The sequence below is a fragment of the Bradysia coprophila genome, chromosome IV (assembly GCF_014529535.1).
Source record: "Bradysia coprophila strain Holo2 chromosome IV, BU_Bcop_v1, whole genome shotgun sequence".
Taxonomy (NCBI): domain Eukaryota; kingdom Metazoa; phylum Arthropoda; class Insecta; order Diptera; family Sciaridae; genus Bradysia; species Bradysia coprophila.
Window position 1 is genome coordinate 10490929 of NC_050738.1, and position 16401 is coordinate 10507329.

At 37.2% G+C, this 16401-nt stretch overlaps 3 protein-coding genes across 3 annotated transcripts; all 3 read right to left on the bottom strand.

Annotated features, from left to right (window-relative positions):
* Positions 1-1382: 1382 nt before the first annotated feature.
* On the bottom strand, positions 1383-2762 carry LOC119066178 (E3 ubiquitin-protein ligase NRDP1-like). Its single transcript, XM_037168479.1, has 2 exons — positions 2433-2762; positions 1383-2358 (listed from the first exon to the last, which is right to left on the bottom strand). Exons 1-2 carry the CDS (start codon positions 2686-2688, stop codon positions 1547-1549), a joined length of 1068 nt encoding a protein of 355 aa, XP_037024374.1. The 5' UTR covers positions 2689-2762; the 3' UTR covers positions 1383-1546.
* Positions 2763-5536: 2774 nt separating this feature from the next.
* On the bottom strand, positions 5537-6916 carry LOC119066179 (E3 ubiquitin-protein ligase NRDP1-like). Its single transcript, XM_037168480.1, has 2 exons — positions 6587-6916; positions 5537-6512 (listed from the first exon to the last, which is right to left on the bottom strand). Exons 1-2 carry the CDS (start codon positions 6840-6842, stop codon positions 5701-5703), a joined length of 1068 nt encoding a protein of 355 aa, XP_037024375.1. The 5' UTR covers positions 6843-6916; the 3' UTR covers positions 5537-5700.
* Positions 6917-9668: 2752 nt separating this feature from the next.
* On the bottom strand, positions 9669-11006 carry LOC119066180 (E3 ubiquitin-protein ligase NRDP1-like). Its single transcript, XM_037168481.1, has 2 exons — positions 10719-11006; positions 9669-10644 (listed from the first exon to the last, which is right to left on the bottom strand). The coding sequence occupies exons 1-2, from the start codon at positions 10972-10974 to the stop codon at positions 9833-9835; spliced, it is 1068 nt and encodes a 355-aa protein (XP_037024376.1). The 5' UTR covers positions 10975-11006; the 3' UTR covers positions 9669-9832.
* Between the last annotated feature and the right edge of the window lie 5395 nt (positions 11007-16401).

Genomic DNA, 16401 nt, shown 5'->3' on the forward strand with positions numbered 1-16401 from the left:
CCGGAATAATGTATAATGCAATACAGTGCACTCATAAGACAACGATAAAACGATGGAAATTCCATGGAATATTCCATCGATGTATCGTTGTTTATGTGTCCGTATTGGATTAAAACGAGAGTGAAAGAGGTGACATTCTTTCGGAAGAGTTCAACTAGGCAATTTGTATACCTTCTTTTGAAATTTCAACGATAATTTTCGTTTCTACTTTGGCGTGTTATTCGTCAAAGGGTCTTATACAGAAGTCAAAAGCAGGTAAAAAAATGTTAAATGACGTCAAGTTTCTCCGAGGTTGAGAAGTGAAATTCCAATTTTATTCTACATTTTTAGATCGAGATTTCAGAGTTTTACGATTGGGTCCGAGCGTTTTTTAAAAGGCGTACGGACTTCATCTTGAGCCAAAATCAAAACTTTACATAAAGCAACAATTCAGTCAGTAAACTGACCAAAAAAGCTGTAAACTTTTCCAATCTCAATGGCGTGCTTAAACTGCTCGAACTTAAACTGTAATGGCGAACGAAAGTACCAATAACAGAAAATCTGATAAAGACCTTCTGTTCTGTTGTTAGCCAATAAATACTGCTTTCCTCCACTTTCAAAAACAGATCAAATTTACTGATTGTTTAAAGCCAAAGTACAAGCGGCTGCTGAATTTTGCCTTACTGGATTGACTAATTTCGAAACTATTGAACCATAGGATCTAGGAGCATCTTTCAGAATTTTTTGAATTTCACATCTTTGTTCAATCTTTTATTCGTAATCTGAACATACACACTAGCTGCACGAGCTATCGCCAGTTTAGATCGGTTAAAAGTTGGCTGAAACATTGAATTTTAAAGTTTGGAAATTTGTATGGGGAATAACAGCTTTTTATAGGTTTTGCGTCTTGAAGCTGTATGTGTCAGCCCACCGATATCAGTTCTTTTGTAAGTGGAGAAAAGGACCTGTGCCACCCTCCAATATAAGTGGTCTTCTGTCGATTGTAAGCAATTCTCGTAACAGGTCACATTTGTCCTGAAAATTTTTCAGGTCAGGTCAACCAGTAATGTTTGGGACAAATTTTCACTCGAACCGGAAATGAGTAAACCTGATTCGAAGCATGTCAAGTGAAATCAGGTCGAACCTTAATAGTTGGTATGATTTTTCCATCGCCATCGGGTCGCGCATGCAGATCTTCGTGTGATATTTTCTGATTTCGAAAGATGGAAAACATTTGATCTGCGGCTTTTGTTTTTGAGTGATATAGAAGTGTGGCTGATGGATGTAAGCCTCAACGACTATCACTGTCTCCCGGAATCCAGAATTCATTGGTTCAGAAATGTATTGGTTCTTCATTAAAATAAAATATTTTTTAGAGCAAATTTTTTTATTCAATTTTCGATATTTATTACAACAAATGTAAAAGTAGAGTAAAAATCACAATAAATATTCTTGTAAGCCTTGAAAATACATACATTTAAAAGTTTCAGTCCAAAAATTTCACTTGTTGCCTCGCTTCAGGGCAGACTAAATTCCACGACCGACTTAATCTTCTTATGTAAACAATTCAAAAAGATCCAATAAAGACAGTTGGAAAATATCCAGGAAGTTCTACCGACGGAATAGTTACGATTTTCTTAAAATTTTTGTAAAATGAAACTTCTTTGTTCCTGTTATGGGACGACAAATCATTAGATCCATTGATTGGAAAATTAACGTTACAGCTAATATGATCACCCTCTTTCCACGCTTCTCCGGTACGTATTACTTGTTTACGGAACAGTACAGCTCCATCGTTCAAATAAACTAAAGATGTGTCAAGAATCGCGCTTCCTGAAGACTCTCTACCTGCCAATCCCATAGCAATGAAAGGCCCAATGTTCAGTACACACAAACTGAAGGATGGATTTGACGGTTCTAATTGATGAACCAACTGTGCAACCCCGTTGTGAGATTTGTCCTCATTTTCCAAAATACCTTGGTTATGATGCGTTTTCAAATTTTCGGAAATTTGAAAAATGTCCTTGTCCACATTTAAAAGTAATCTCACTTTGCTGATTGGTGAAACCAATTTGTGAAGTTTTTCGATCTCATCCTCACACGCGACGATCATGCTTTGCTCTCTGGCAATATCTGTCATGAGGTCTTTTCTTCGGGCGCGCTGCTCGGACACTGTCGTCGATAGATGCGATATTTTTTCATCCTGACCATGGATTCTATTTTTCAAGTGGACAAGACAATTGTTCGCCAGATCACGTCGTCTGATTGGCAGGTCGCATCCTTTATTGCATGTAATTTCTGTATCCGGATTGTTATTGCAAATGCTCCGATGGTTGTCCAAATTTTCCAATTTCACGGCCATGTTGCATCCATACTCCTCTGTAAATAAGAACGGAAAATAGTTGTGTTACGACCAACGACAGCTTAAAAAAAGAAAATTTAAGGTCACTTACCAAAATCACATTTGATCTCCAGTCTACCTAGTAGATTACGAAGCAAACGACTCGGCTTTCTAAGTTGAGCCTTCCGTAACGGTTGTCGATCGATCGGACAATCTTTCTTTAGCAAAAGCCAATTCTTTATGCACTCCATACAAAAAAAGTGCTCGCACGGTGTCTCCACGGCATCTTGCAGAACCGATGCACAAATTTGACATAGAAGCTCGTTGTCCACCACTTCACCAACGAAACGCTCGACATCGTAACCCATTTTACTTGATCAAAGTGAGAAGATTTGTCCACTTAATGGTTATGAATGATCCAAAATTTGCAAGATGAACTGAGCCAATTACTTTTTGATTTTTCTTTGATGAAATTTTTTCTTGAAAGTTTATTGTATCACGCCAAGAAATAAAAATTTTAACCGACTTTACTCGTCAGAGGCAGAACAATGAATGACTATTGTATCATTTCTGAAAACATTTGGCACTGATTACCATAAATATTTATGTCAGATACTGTCGCCATCTGCTTGCCAGTTCTCTGGTCAAAAAATTCAGTATTTTTGTGAGTTGGTAGTGCTGACAAGCTTCAGAGTAATGTAGAAATTAGTTTGCGTTGAGAATTGGTAGCAATAATTTCATACTTATACAATATGTACCTCAAATGATGTGTTACAGCAAAAATATGCAATGTTGAAAATTGATTTTCAGTTGGCAGCACTGATTTCATTTAGTGCTGCATCAGACTCTCTTTGTTCAAGAGATGTTAAAGTACCACAGCGTTACCGTCTCGAAACAGTATTTTGTCCTTCCACTGATTCAAATCATTGTTGCCAACTCATAACTCAGCCCACGTTTTTCTTCTACATGTCGTATTGGCTATTTTCACTATTCACAATTTAAAAAACAAATCATTTGTTAAGATATTTAAAATTTTGATCAAATTGTCCATGAAAATATTGTTTGTGCGATCTCGGTGTGTTTGGGACTAAACCTACCTTGCCCGTTTCTCTTCTATATACTCATTGAAGAGTGAATCATAACTCGCTGATCCATGAAGCAATCGTCTCCTCCTCGTCTTTTCTACCTCTTAACAAATTCATTCCTGAACCCAATATCACATTTGTAGTCTTAAGAGAAAGACGCACAGGGGTTTATAGGGTCTACGGATTATCTGTGCAAGAAAAGAAATTTCGTCCATTGATCCATCGTTCACTCAGAGTCCCAGCGTCAGTTTTTCACCATATTCAAGACTTCAACCGAGCTAAAACAGAACAATGAAGACCACGAAGGAAGGGCCATATTCTAAGTCCAAGTCGTCCAAGTACAGTCAAATCCGCGTAAAAACGCAAGAGCGAATTAAACAAAAACAAAAAATTGTCCGAGTCTCGTTTATCCCTATCTCTTAAGACGACAAATGTGATATTGGGTTCAGGATGACTTACTCCATTGTCACATTCATCGACTCGACACTCATCTACACAATATTTTCAATATTGCAGACAGCAACTTTAATTCAAAAATGCTATTGTATGGCCGAAATATTAAATTTCAAAGTTGGAAAATTCGCTTGAGCTATCGACTTCATTTTTACGGAGATAACTCGCTCACAAGCGACAACAACATAAGTAAAAGCCTTAACTACAATAACCCGTCGAAAAAATCCATTACGCTCGTTTGGTGTAAACATAAACCACAAGCTTGTAAAAATGTGTCACACCCTAGTAGAACTGTTCCGGAATAATGTATAATGCAATACAGTGCACTCATAAGACAACGATAAAACGATGGAAATTCCATGGAATATTCCATCGATGTATCGTTGTTTATGTGTCCGTATTGGATTAAAACGAGAGTGAAAGAGGTGACATTCTTTCGGAAGAGTTCAACTAGGCAATTTGTATACCTTCTTTTGAAATTTCAACGATAATTTTCGTTTCTACTTTGGCGTGTTATTCGTCAAAGGGTCTTATACAGAAGTCAAAAGCAGGTAAAAAAATGTTAAATGACGTCAAGTTTCTCCGAGGTTGAGAAGTGAAATTCCAATTTTATTCTACATTTTTAGATCGAGATTTCAGAGTTTTACGATTGGGTCCGAGCGTTTTTTAAAAGGCGTACGGACTTCATCTTGAGCCAAAATCAAAACTTTACATAAAGCAACAATTCAGTCAGTAAACTGACCAAAAAAGCTGTAAACTTTTCCAATCTCAATGGCGTGCTTAAACTGCTCGAACTTAAACTGTAATGGCGAACGAAAGTACCAATAACAGAAAATCTGATAAAGACCTTCTGTTCTGTTGTTAGCCAATAAATACTGCTTTCCTCCACTTTCAAAAACAGATCAAATTTACTGATTGTTTAAAGCCAAAGTACAAGCGGCTGCTGAATTTTGCCTTACTGGATTGACTAATTTCGAAACTATTGAACCATAGGATCTAGGAGCATCTTTCAGAATTTTTTGAATTTCACATCTTTGTTCAATCTTTTATTCGTAATCTGAACATACACACTAGCTGCACGAGCTATCGCCAGTTTAGATCGGTTAAAAGTTGGCTGAAACATTGAATTTTAAAGTTTGGAAATTTGTATGGGGAATAACAGCTTTTTATAGGTTTTGCGTCTTGAAGCTGTATGTGTCAGCCCACCGATATCAGTTCTTTTGTAAGTGGAGAAAAGGACCTGTGCCACCCTCCAATATAAGTGGTCTTCTGTCGATTGTAAGCAATTCTCGTAACAGGTCATATTTGTCCTGAAAATTTTTCAGGTCAGGTCAACCAGTAATGTTTGGGACAAATTTTCACTCGAACCGGAAATGAGTAAACCTGATTCGAAGCATGTCAAGTGAAATCAGGTCGAACCTTAATAGTTGGTATGATTTTTCCATCGCCATCGGGTCGCGCATGCAGATCTTCGTGTGATATTTTCTGATTTCGAAAGATGGAAAACATTTGATCTGCGGCTTTTGTTTTTGAGTGATATAGAAGTGTGGCTGATGGATGTAAGCCTCAACGACTATCACTGTCTCCCGGAATCCAGAATTCATTGGTTCAGAAATGTATTGGTTCTTCATTAAAATAAAATATTTTTTAGAGCAAATTTTTTTATTCAATTTTCGATATTTATTACAACAAATGTAAAAGTAGAGTAAAAATCACAATAAATATTCTTGTAAGCCTTGAAAATACATACATTTAAAAGTTTCAGTCCAAAAATTTCACTTGTTGCCTCGCTTCAGGGCAGACTAAATTCCACGACCGACTTAATCTTCTTATGTAAACAATTCAAAAAGATCCAATAAAGACAGTTGGAAAATATCCAGGAAGTTCTACCGACGGAATAGTTACGATTTTCTTAAAATTTTTGTAAAATGAAACTTCTTTGTTCCTGTTATGGGACGACAAATCATTAGATCCATTGATTGGAAAATTAACGTTACAGCTAATATGATCACCCTCTTTCCACGCTTCTCCGGTACGTATTACTTGTTTACGGAACAGTACAGCTCCATCGTTCAAATAAACTAAAGATGTGTCAAGAATCGCGCTTCCTGAAGACTCTCTACCTGCCAATCCCATAGCAATGAAAGGCCCAATGTTCAGTACACACAAACTGAAGGATGGATTTGACGGTTCTAATTGATGAACCAACTGTGCAACCCCGTTGTGAGATTTGTCCTCATTTTCCAAAATACCTTGGTTATGATGCGTTTTCAAATTTTCGGAAATTTGAAAAATGTCCTTGTCCACATTTAAAAGTAATCTCACTTTGCTGATTGGTGAAACCAATTTGTGAAGTTTTTCGATCTCATCCTCACACGCGACGATCATGCTTTGCTCTCTGGCAATATCTGTCATGAGGTCTTTTCTTCGGGCGCGCTGCTCGGACACTGTCGTCGATAGATGCGATATTTTTTCATCCTGACCATGGATTCTATTTTTCAAGTGGACAAGACAATTGTTCGCCAGATCACGTCGTCTGATTGGCAGGTCGCATCCTTTATTGCATGTAATTTCTGTATCCGGATTGTTATTGCAAATGCTCCGATGGTTGTCCAAATTTTCCAATTTCACGGCCATGTTGCATCCATACTCCTCTGTAAATAAGAACGGAAAATAGTTGTGTTACGACCAACGACAGCTTAAAAAAAGAAAATTTAAGGTCACTTACCAAAATCACATTTGATCTCCAGTCTACCTAGTAGATTACGAAGCAAACGACTCGGCTTTCTAAGTTGAGCCTTCCGTAACGGTTGTCGATCGATCGGACAATCTTTCTTTAGCAAAAGCCAATTCTTTATGCACTCCATACAAAAAAAGTGCTCGCACGGTGTCTCCACGGCATCTTGCAGAACCGATGCACAAATTTGACATAGAAGCTCGTTGTCCACCACTTCACCAACGAAACGCTCGACATCGTAACCCATTTTACTTGATCAAAGTGAGAAGATTTGTCCACTTAATGGTTATGAATGATCCAAAATTTGCAAGATGAACTGAGCCAATTACTTTTTGATTTTTCTTTGATGAAATTTTTTCTTGAAAGTTTATTGTATCACGCCAAGAAATAAAAATTTTAACCGACTTTACTCGTCAGAGGCAGAACAATGAATGACTATTGTATCATTTCTGAAAACATTTGGCACTGATTACCATAAATATTTATGTCAGATACTGTCGCCATCTGCTTGCCAGTTCTCTGGTCAAAAAATTCAGTATTTTTGTGAGTTGGTAGTGCTGACAAGCTTCAGAGTAATGTAGAAATTAGTTTGCGTTGAGAATTGGTAGCAATAATTTCATACTTATACAATATGTACCTCAAATGATGTGTTACAGCAAAAATATGCAATGTTGAAAATTGATTTTCAGTTGGCAGCACTGATTTCATTTGTTCAAGAGATGTTAAAGTACCACAGCGTTACCGTCTCGAAACAGTATTTTGTCCTTCCACTGATTCAAATCATTGTTGCCAACTCATAACTCAGCCCACGTTTTTCTTCTACATGTCGTATTGGCTATTTTCACTATTCACAATTTAAAAAACAAATCATTTGTTAAGATATTTAAAATTTTGATCAAATTGTCCATGAAAATATTGTTTGTGCGATCTCGGTGTGTTTGGGACTAAACCTACCTTGCCCGTTTCTCTTCTATATACTCATTGAAGAGTGAATCATAACTCGCTGATCCATGAAGCAATCGTCTCCTCCTCGTCTTTTCTACCTCTTAACAAATTCATTCCTGAACCCAATATCACATTTGTAGTCTTAAGAGAAAGACGCACAGGGGTTTATAGGGTCTACGGATTATCTGTGCAAGAAAAGAAATTTCGTCCATTGATCCATCGTTCACTCAGAGTCCCAGCGTCAGTTTTTCACCATATTCAAGACTTCAACCGAGCTAAAACAGAACAATGAAGACCACGAAGGAAGGGCCATATTCTAAGTCCAAGTCGTCCAAGTACAGTCAAATCCGCGTAAAAACGCAAGAGCGAATTAAACAAAAACAAAAAATTGTCCGAGTCTCGTTTATCCCTATCTCTTAAGACGACAAATGTGATATTGGGTTCAGGATGACTTACTTTATTGTCACATTCATCGACTCGACACTCATCTACACAATATTTTCAATATTGCAGACAGCAACTTTAATTCAAAAATGCTATTGTATGGCCGAAATATTAAATTTCAAAGTTGGAAAATTCGCTTGAGCTATCGACTTCATTTTTACGGAGATAACTCGCTCACAAGCGACAACAACATAAGTAAAAGCCTTAACTACAATAACCCGTCGAAAAAATCCATTACGCTCGTTTGGTGTAAACATAAACCACAAGCTTGTAAAAATGTGTCACACCCTAGTAGAACTGTTCCGGAATAATGTATAATGCAATACAGTGCACTCATAAGACAACGATAAAACGATGGAAATTCCATGGAATATTCCATCGATGTATCGTTGTTTATGTGTCCGTATTGGATTAAAACGAGAGTGAAAGAGGTGACATTCTTTCGGAAGAGTTCAACTAGGCAATTTGTATACCTTCTTTTGAAATTTCAACGATAATTTTCGTTTCTACTTTGGCGTGTTATTCGTCAAAGGGTCTTATACAGAAGTCAAAAGCAGGTAAAAAAATGTTAAATGACGTCAAGTTTCTCCGAGGTTGAGAAGTGAAATTCCAATTTTATTCTACATTTTTAGATCGAGATTTCAGAGTTTTACGATTGGGTCCGAGCGTTTTTTAAAAGGCGTACGGACTTCATCTTGAGCCAAAATCAAAACTTTACATAAAGCAACAATTCAGTCAGTAAACTGACCAAAAAAGCTGTAAACTTTTCCAATCTCAATGGCGTGCTTAAACTGCTCGAACTTAAACTGTAATGGCGAACGAAAGTACCAATAACAGAAAATCTGACAAAGACCTTCTGTTCTGTTGTTAGCCAATAAATACTGCTTTCCTCCACTTTCAAAAACAGATCAAATTTACTGATTGTTTAAAGCCAAAGTACAAGCGGCTGCTGAATTTTGCCTTACTGGATTGACTAATTTCGAAACTATTGAACCATAGGATCTAGGAGCATCTTTCAGAATTTTTTGAATTTCACATCTTTGTTCAATCTTTTATTCGTAATCTGAACATACACACTAGCTGCACGAGCTATCGCCAGTTTAGATCGGTTAAAAGTTGGCTGAAACATTGAATTTTAAAGTTTGGAAATTTGTATGGGGAATAACAGCTTTTTATAGGTTTTGCGTCTTGAAGCTGTATGTGTCAGCCCACCGATATCAGTTCTTTTGTAAGTGGAGAAAAGGACCTGTGCCACCCTCCAATATAAGTGGTCTTCTGTCGATTGTAAGCAATTCTCGTAACAGGTCACATTTGTCCTGAAAATTTTTCAGGTCAGGTCAACCAGTAATGTTTGGGACAAATTTTCACTCGAACCGGAAATGAGTAAACCTGATTCGAAGCATGTCAAGTGAAATCAGGTCGAACCTTAATAGTTGGTATGATTTTTCCATCGCCATCGGGTCGCGCATGCAGATCTTCGTGTGATATTTTCTGATTTCGAAAGATGGAAAACATTTGATCTGCGGCTTTTGTTTTTGAGTGATATAGAAGTGTGGCTGATGGATGTAAGCCTCAACGACTATCACTGTCTCCCGGAATCCAGAATTCATTGGTTCAGAAATGTATTGGTTCTTCATTAAAATAAAATATTTTTTAGAGCAAATTTTTTTATTCAATTTTCGATATTTATTACAACAAATGTAAAAGTAGAGTAAAAATCACAATAAATATTCTTGTAAGCCTTGAAAATACATACATTTAAAAGTTTCAGTCCAAAAATTTCACTTGTTGCCTCGCTTCAGGGCAGACTAAATTCCACGACCGACTTAATCTTCTTATGTAAACAATTCAAAAAGATCCAATAAAGACAGTTGGAAAATATCCAGGAAGTTCTACCGACGGAATAGTTACGATTTTCTTAAAATTTTTGTAAAATGAAACTTCTTTGTTCCTGTTATGGGACGACAAATCATTAGATCCATTGATCGGAAAATTAACGTTACAGCTAATATGATCACCCTCTTTCCACGCTTCTCCGGTACGTATTACTTGTTTACGGAACAGTACAGCTCCATCGTTCAAATAAACTAAAGATGTGTCAAGAATCGCGCTTCCTGAAGACTCTCTACCTGCCAGTCCCATAGCAATGAAAGGCCCAATGTTCAGTACACACAAACTGAAGGATGGATTTGACGGTTCTAATTGATGAACCAACTGTGCAACCCCGTTGTGAGATTTGTCCTCATTTTCCAAAATACCTTGGTTATGATGCGTTTTCAAATTTTCGGAAATTTGAAAAATGTCCTTGTCCACATTTAAAAGTAATCTCACTTTGCTGATTGGTGAAACCAATTTGTGAAGTTTTTCGATCTCATCCTCACACGCGACGATCATGCTTTGCTCTCTGGCAATATCTGTCATGAGGTCTTTTCTTCGGGCGCGCTGCTCGGACACTGTCGTCGATAGATGCGATATTTTTTCATCCTGACCATGGATTCTATTTTTCAAGTGGACAAGACAATTGTTCGCCAGATCACGTCGTCTGATTGGCAGGTCGCATCCTTTATTGCATGTAATTTCTGTATCCGGATTGTTATTGCAAATGCTCCGATGGTTGTCCAAATTTTCCAATTTCACGGCCATGTTGCATCCATACTCCTCTGTAAATAAGAACGGAAAATAGTTGTGTTACGACCAACGACAGCTTAAAAAAAGAAAATTTAAGGTCACTTACCAAAATCACATTTGATCTCCAGTCTACCTAGTAGATTACGAAGCAAACGACTCGGCTTTCTAAGTTGAGCCTTCCGTAACGGTTGTCGATCGATCGGACAATCTTTCTTTAGCAAAAGCCAATTCTTTATGCACTCCATACAAAAAAAGTGCTCGCACGGTGTCTCCACGGCATCTTGCAGAACCGATGCACAAATTTGACATAGAAGCTCGTTGTCCACCACTTCACCAACGAAACGCTCGACATCGTAACCCATTTTACTTGATCAAAGTGAGAAGATTTGTCCACTTAATGGTTATGAATGATCCAAAATTTGCAAGATGAACTGGGCCAATTACTTTTTGATTTTTCTTTGATGAAATTTTTTCTTGAAAGTTTATTGTATCACGCCAAGAAATAAAAATTTTAACCGACTTTACTCGTCAGAGGCAGAACAATGAATGACTATTGTATCATTTCTGAAAACATTTGGCACTGATTACCATAAATATTTATGTCAGATACTGTCGCCATCTGCTTGCCAGTTCTCTGGTCAAAAAATTCAGTATTTTTGTGAGTTGGTAGTGCTGACAAGCTTCAGAGTAATGTAGAAATTAGTTTGCGTTGAGAATTGGTAGCAATAATTTCATACTTATACAATATGTACCTCAAATGATGTGTTACAGCAAAAATATGCAATGTTGAAAATTGATTTTCAGTTGGCAGCACTGATTTCATTTAGTGCTGCATCAGACTCTCTTTGTTCAAGAGATGTTAAAGTACCACAGCGTTACCGTCTCGAAACAGTATTTTGTCCTTCCACTGATTCAAATCATTGTTGCCAACTCATAACTCAGCCCACGTTTTTCTTCTACATGTCGTATTGGCTATTTTCACTATTCACAATTTAAAAAACAAATCATTTGTTAAGATATTTAAAATTTTGATCAAATTGTCCATGAAAATATTGTTTGTGCGATCTCGGTGTGTTTGGGACTAAACCTACCTTGCCCGTTTCTCTTCTATATACTCATTGAAGAGTGAATCATAACTCGCTGATCCATGAAGCAATCGTCTCCTCCTCGTCTTTTCTACCTCTTAACAAATTCATTCCTGAACCCAATATCACATTTGTAGTCTTAAGAGAAAGACGCACAGGGGTTTATAGGGTCTACGGATTATCTGTGCAAGAAAAGAAATTTCGTCCATTGATCCATCGTTCACTCAGAGTCCCAGCGTCAGTTTTTCACCATATTCAAGACTTCAACCGAGCTAAAACAGAACAATGAAGACCACGAAGGAAGGGCCATATTCTAAGTCCAAGTCGTCCAAGTACAGTCAAATCCGCGTAAAAACGCAAGAGCGAATTAAACAAAAACAAAAAATTGTCCGAGTCTCGTTTATCCCTATCTCTTAAGACGACAAATGTGATATTGGGTTCAGGATGACTTACTCCATTGTCACATTCATCGACTCGACACTCATCTACACAATATTTTCAATATTGCAGACAGCAACTTTAATTCAAAAATGCTATTGTATGGCCGAAATATTAAATTTCAAAGTTGGAAAATTCGCTTGAGCTATCGACTTCATTTTTACGGAGATAACTCGCTCACAAGCGACAACAACATAAGTAAAAGCCTTAACTACAATAACCCGTCGAAAAAATCCATTACGCTCGTTTGGTGTAAACATAAACCACAAGCTTGTAAAAATGTGTCACACCCTAGTAGAACTGTTCCGGAATAATGTATAATGCAATACAGTGCACTCATAAGACAACGATAAAACGATGGAAATTCCATGGAATATTCCATCGATGTATCGTTGTTTATGTGTCCGTATTGGATTAAAACGAGAGTGAAAGAGGTGACATTCTTTCGGAAGAGTTCAACTAGGCAATTTGTATACCTTCTTTTGAAATTTCAACGATAATTTTCGTTTCTACTTTGGCGTGTTATTCGTCAAAGGGTCTTATACAGAAGTCAAAAGCAGGTAAAAAAATGTTAAATGACGTCAAGTTTCTCCGAGGTTGAGAAGTGAAATTCCAATTTTATTCTACATTTTTAGATCGAGATTTCAGAGTTTTACGATTGGGTCCGAGCGTTTTTTAAAAGGCGTACGGACTTCATCTTGAGCCAAAATCAAAACTTTACATAAAGCAACAATTCAGTCAGTAAACTGACCAAAAAAGCTGTAAACTTTTCCAATCTCAATGGCGTGCTTAAACTGCTCGAACTTAAACTGTAATGGCGAACGAAAGTACCAATAACAGAAAATCTGATAAAGACCTTCTGTTCTGTTGTTAGCCAATAAATACTGCTTTCCTCCACTTTCAAAAACAGATCAAATTTACTGATTGTTTAAAGCCAAAGTACAAGCGGCTGCTGAATTTTGCCTTACTGGATTGACTAATTTCGAAACTATTGAACCATAGGATCTAGGAGCATCTTTCAGAATTTTTTGAATTTCACATCTTTGTTCAATCTTTTATTCGTAATCTGAACATACACACTAGCTGCACGAGCTATCGCCAGTTTAGATCGGTTAAAAGTTGGCTGAAACATTGAATTTTAAAGTTTGGAAATTTGTATGGGGAATAACAGCTTTTTATAGGTTTTGCGTCTTGAAGCTGTATGTGTCAGCCCACCGATATCAGTTCTTTTGTAAGTGGAGAAAAGGACCTGTGCCACCCTCCAATATAAGTGGTCTTCTGTCGATTGTAAGCAATTCTCGTAACAGGTCATATTTGTCCTGAAAATTTTTCAGGTCAGGTCAACCAGTAATGTTTGGGACAAATTTTCACTCGAACCGGAAATGAGTAAACCTGATTCGAAGCATGTCAAGTGAAATCAGGTCGAACCTTAATAGTTGGTATGATTTTTCCATCGCCATCGGGTCGCGCATGCAGATCTTCGTGTGATATTTTCTGATTTCGAAAGATGGAAAACATTTGATCTGCGGCTTTTGTTTTTGAGTGATATAGAAGTGTGGCTGATGGATGTAAGCCTCAACGACTATCACTGTCTCCCGGAATCCAGAATTCATTGGTTCAGAAATGTATTGGTTCTTCATTAAAATAAAATATTTTTTAGAGCAAATTTTTTTATTCAATTTTCGATATTTATTACAACAAATGTAAAAGTAGAGTAAAAATCACAATAAATATTCTTGTAAGCCTTGAAAATACATACATTTAAAAGTTTCAGTCCAAAAATTTCACTTGTTGCCTCGCTTCAGGGCAGACTAAATTCCACGACCGACTTAATCTTCTTATGTAAACAATTCAAAAAGATCCAATAAAGACAGTTGGAAAATATCCAGGAAGTTCTACCGACGGAATAGTTACGATTTTCTTAAAATTTTTGTAAAATGAAACTTCTTTGTTCCTGTTATGGGACGACAAATCATTAGATCCATTGATTGGAAAATTAACGTTACAGCTAATATGATCACCCTCTTTCCACGCTTCTCCGGTACGTATTACTTGTTTACGGAACAGTACAGCTCCATCGTTCAAATAAACTAAAGATGTGTCAAGAATCGCGCTTCCTGAAGACTCTCTACCTGCCAATCCCATAGCAATGAAAGGCCCAATGTTCAGTACACACAAACTGAAGGATGGATTTGACGGTTCTAATTGATGAACCAACTGTGCAACCCCGTTGTGAGATTTGTCCTCATTTTCCAAAATACCTTGGTTATGATGCGTTTTCAAATTTTCGGAAATTTGAAAAATGTCCTTGTCCACATTTAAAAGTAATCTCACTTTGCTGATTGGTGAAACCAATTTGTGAAGTTTTTCGATCTCATCCTCACACGCGACGATCATGCTTTGCTCTCTGGCAATATCTGTCATGAGGTCTTTTCTTCGGGCGCGCTGCTCGGACACTGTCGTCGATAGATGCGATATTTTTTCATCCTGACCATGGATTCTATTTTTCAAGTGGACAAGACAATTGTTCGCCAGATCACGTCGTCTGATTGGCAGGTCGCATCCTTTATTGCATGTAATTTCTGTATCCGGATTGTTATTGCAAATGCTCCGATGGTTGTCCAAATTTTCCAATTTCACGGCCATGTTGCATCCATACTCCTCTGTAAATAAGAACGGAAAATAGTTGTGTTACGACCAACGACAGCTTAAAAAAAGAAAATTTAAGGTCACTTACCAAAATCACATTTGATCGCCAGTCTACCTAGTAGATTACGAAGCAAACGACTCGGCTTTCTAAGTTGAGCCTTCCGTAACGGTTGTCGATCGATCGGACAATCTTTCTTTAGCAAAAGCCAATTCTTTATGCACTCCATACAAAAAAAGTGCTCGCACGGTGTCTCCATGGCATCTTGCAGAACCGATGCACAAATTTGACATAGAAGCTCGTTGTCCACCACTTCACCAACGAAACGCTCGACATCGTAACCCATTTTACTTGATCAAAGTGAGAAGATTTGTCCACTTAATGGTTATGAATGATCCAAAATTTGCAAGATGAACTGAGCCAATTACTTTTTGATTTTTCTTTGATGAAATTTTTTCTTGAAAGTTTATTGTATCACGCCAAGAAATAAAAATTTTAACCGACTTTACTCGTCAGAGGCAGAACAATGAATGACTATTGTATCATTTCTGAAAACATTTGGCACTGATTACCATAAATATTTATGTCAGATACTGTCGCCATCTGTTTGTCAGTTCTCTGGTCAAAAAATTCAGTATTTTTGTGAGTTGGTAGTGCTGACAAGCTTCAGCGTAATGTAAAAATTGGTTTTCGTTGAGAACTGGTAGCAATAATTTCATACTTATACAATATGTACCTCAAATGATGTGATACAGCAAAAATATGCAATGTTGAAAAGTGATTTAAATCTGCTTAACTGACCTCATTCATGTATGAAAAAGTTAGAGAATCGTGGGGTAAAAATTCTAAACTGGCAGCACTGATTTCATTTAGTGCTGCATCAGACACTCTTTGTTAAGTGCATTTACAAGATTTACAAGTTGTTACAGTACCACAGCGTTACCGTATCGATTCCTTCCACTGATTCAAATCAGTGTTGCCAACTCATAACTCAGCCTACGTTTTTCTCCTACATGTATTGGCTATTGTCTCGATCAGCAGATGTCGTTCAATAGTGAATAAGTGAATAATAGAATTATCACGAATGAAAAAATGGTCGTATTTTTTTCTTAATTAGCGATCATCGCACTCGAGTCGCCATTATATGTTTATATTTCGAAATTTCAATTGTAACACCACCGGTTTAATTTATTTGAGTCGTTTTCGAGCAAAATGAAGCGATCTTTAAGACTGAGGAGGTCTTGCTACGCTGCATGGACATTTCATTTCCACTAAATAAATATCTTCCGCAACAATTCATGTACATATAAAGAATCACAATGAAAGTAAACTCTATAGGTATGGTCTCATGTCAAAATTTGTATGGAGAGAAGAAAATAGCGATTTAATATAAACAAACTCACCTTTCAATGCTGTTCTTTCTCGTTTTGCAAAGCTTATTTCAGACATTGGTAAAAACCGATCGATTGTCGATATGTCGGGATGACTCCATTGACCGGAAAGATCGGTTTTACTTTGATCGTCAGCCGATAAGACCAATGTGTTTACAGTATACAATTGCTCCAACATGTAAACACGCCACAAACCAGCCTTAAAATTGTTGTGGATCAGCGACAATC